The sequence below is a fragment of the Fukomys damarensis genome, unplaced genomic scaffold (assembly GCF_012274545.1).
Source record: "Fukomys damarensis isolate Sample0158 unplaced genomic scaffold, DMR_v1.0_HiC HiC_scaffold_19, whole genome shotgun sequence".
NCBI lineage: Eukaryota > Metazoa > Chordata > Mammalia > Rodentia > Bathyergidae > Fukomys > Fukomys damarensis.
The window spans coordinates 58459669-58460537 of NW_022900931.1; the positions used below are offsets into that span (position 1 = coordinate 58459669).

At 60.8% G+C, this 869-nt stretch overlaps 1 protein-coding gene and 1 long non-coding RNA gene across 2 annotated transcripts in view; one reads left to right on the forward strand and one right to left on the reverse strand.

Moving 5' to 3' along the window:
* The window catches only part of Capn12 (calpain 12), a 10252-nt gene that overhangs the window by 4409 nt on the left and 4974 nt on the right, over positions 1 to 869 (reverse strand). The window contains 1 exon segment of the mRNA XM_033765776.1: positions 519 to 828. Within this exon segment, the coding sequence (XP_033621667.1) occupies positions 519 to 828 (310 nt within the window).
* LOC104868179 overlaps positions 537 to 869 on the forward strand; it is a 14611-nt gene continuing 14278 nt past the window's right edge. The window contains exon 1 of the long non-coding RNA XR_781969.2: positions 537 to 619. This is a non-coding gene — a long non-coding RNA (uncharacterized LOC104868179). The remainder of the gene's footprint in view (positions 620 to 869) is intronic.

Sequence of the window (869 nt, forward strand, 5' to 3'; positions counted from 1 at the left end):
CTGAGACCCACCTCCTCCGGAATCTGTAAGGAGCGGGGGGCGGGGTCAGGGCGGGAGGAGGAGCCACCGCTCTGCCCACTCCCGCCCCTCCACGCCTCTCAGAGCCTCCCTCGTCCTCTCCCTCTAGACCTGCATTCTGCATGGAGTCTCCGGCCCCAGTGTCTACCAGAACCCCTCCGACCCTTCCCAGCCCTCCCCTTTGACCCTCCCCAGCTTTTTTAGCGGGTAGGGGCTCTGAAGACTGAACGCGAACCGAGAGCCTTTGTACTGAACTATATCTCCAGGCCTTTTTTTTTTTTTGGTACTGGGGATTGACCTTGCACTTTCGAGACAAACGGCGGAACCACTGAGCCAAATCCCCGGCCCCACATTTTTATTTTTTGAGACAACGTCTCGCTAAATTGCCCAGGCTGTGCTCGAATTTGATCGAGTGCTGGGATGACAGGCCTGTGCCACCAAACCAGTCTCTTGGACTTCCTTGGTCCTCAGCGCCCCTCTGGGCCCCTCAGCCTGCCTGGGTCCTCCCGGATTCCCGGATTCCCGGCTCAGGGTCCCCTCCTCACCCCCACAGCCCTGCCCCTCCAGGCCTCACCTGGAACACGTGGAAGCCCACTGTGAGGTAAGTGAGGCCCTTGGCCCTCAGACACCGCTGGTTGCGCTGAATGAGTGACAAGAGCACTGTGCACTTGGGGGTACGGCCCCCTCTTGCAGGGCCCCTCGCCCCTGCTGCCCCCCAGCCTCCCCAAGGCCCCTCTTCGTCGTCATCATCATCCTCCTCATCAGGCTCCAGCAGTGTCAGCCGGAACTGGGGATTGGTCCAGAAGGTTTCTAGGAAGGAAGGAAAAAGTGGGATCCCCAGGCTGCCAGGG